The sequence below is a fragment of the Aptenodytes forsteri genome, unplaced genomic scaffold, assembly GCF_000699145.1.
Source record: "Aptenodytes forsteri isolate BGI_AS27 unplaced genomic scaffold, ASM69914v1 Scaffold257, whole genome shotgun sequence".
In the NCBI taxonomy this organism is placed as follows: domain Eukaryota; kingdom Metazoa; phylum Chordata; class Aves; order Sphenisciformes; family Spheniscidae; genus Aptenodytes; species Aptenodytes forsteri.
This window is the reverse complement of record NW_008795194.1, coordinates 3,102,623-3,103,083: the sequence shown is the minus strand read 5'-3', so window position 1 is coordinate 3,103,083 and position 461 is coordinate 3,102,623. Positions and strand designations below refer to the sequence as shown.

The 461-nt window shown below is 55.3% G+C and overlaps 1 protein-coding gene across 1 annotated transcript in view; it reads right to left on the bottom strand.

The window, feature by feature from the left end:
- The window catches only part of HOXD13 (homeobox D13), a 3,031-nt gene that overhangs the window by 1,152 nt on the left and 1,418 nt on the right, over positions 1 to 461 (bottom strand). Inside the window, exon 2 of the mRNA XM_019471884.1 lies at positions 66 to 458. Coding sequence (XP_019327429.1) covers positions 66 to 429 — 364 coding nt within the window. The 5' untranslated portion in view covers positions 430 to 458. The remainder of the gene's footprint in view (positions 1 to 65; positions 459 to 461) is intronic.

Sequence of the window (461 nt, the reverse complement as noted above, 5' to 3'; positions counted from 1 at the left end):
GGGGACGGGGAGGCGGAGGAGGCGCGGGGGGGGTTCAGCTCAGACCATTTCTCTCCCTCTCGTACCTGGAAAGGACGATTTCCAAAAGTGTGAGCTCTGTGTCTGATCTTTGGCACAGTAAACCTGACTATTCCAGCCATTAGCCAGAGTCCAAGACTGATAGCCCTCCATTGATATGTATGTTTCGTGTCTCGGTTCCCCAGAGCCAAACGTTGAGACCATGTCTATGTACCCCGGAACGTGCTGGTAGGGGGTTGTATAGCCCTGGTAGAAGGACACTTCCTTCGCCCTGGAGGAGACTTCATTGGCGGGGACACTCGTGCTGGTCAGACTGGAGACGTCCATGTACTTTTCCGCGGGAAAGCCGCCAATGGAGGCATGGGGGGGAGACTTCAGGGCGTTTTGCTGGATCCCAACCCCGTGGGACATCCTGCAGCTATAGTATCCATTGCCAAAGTGAT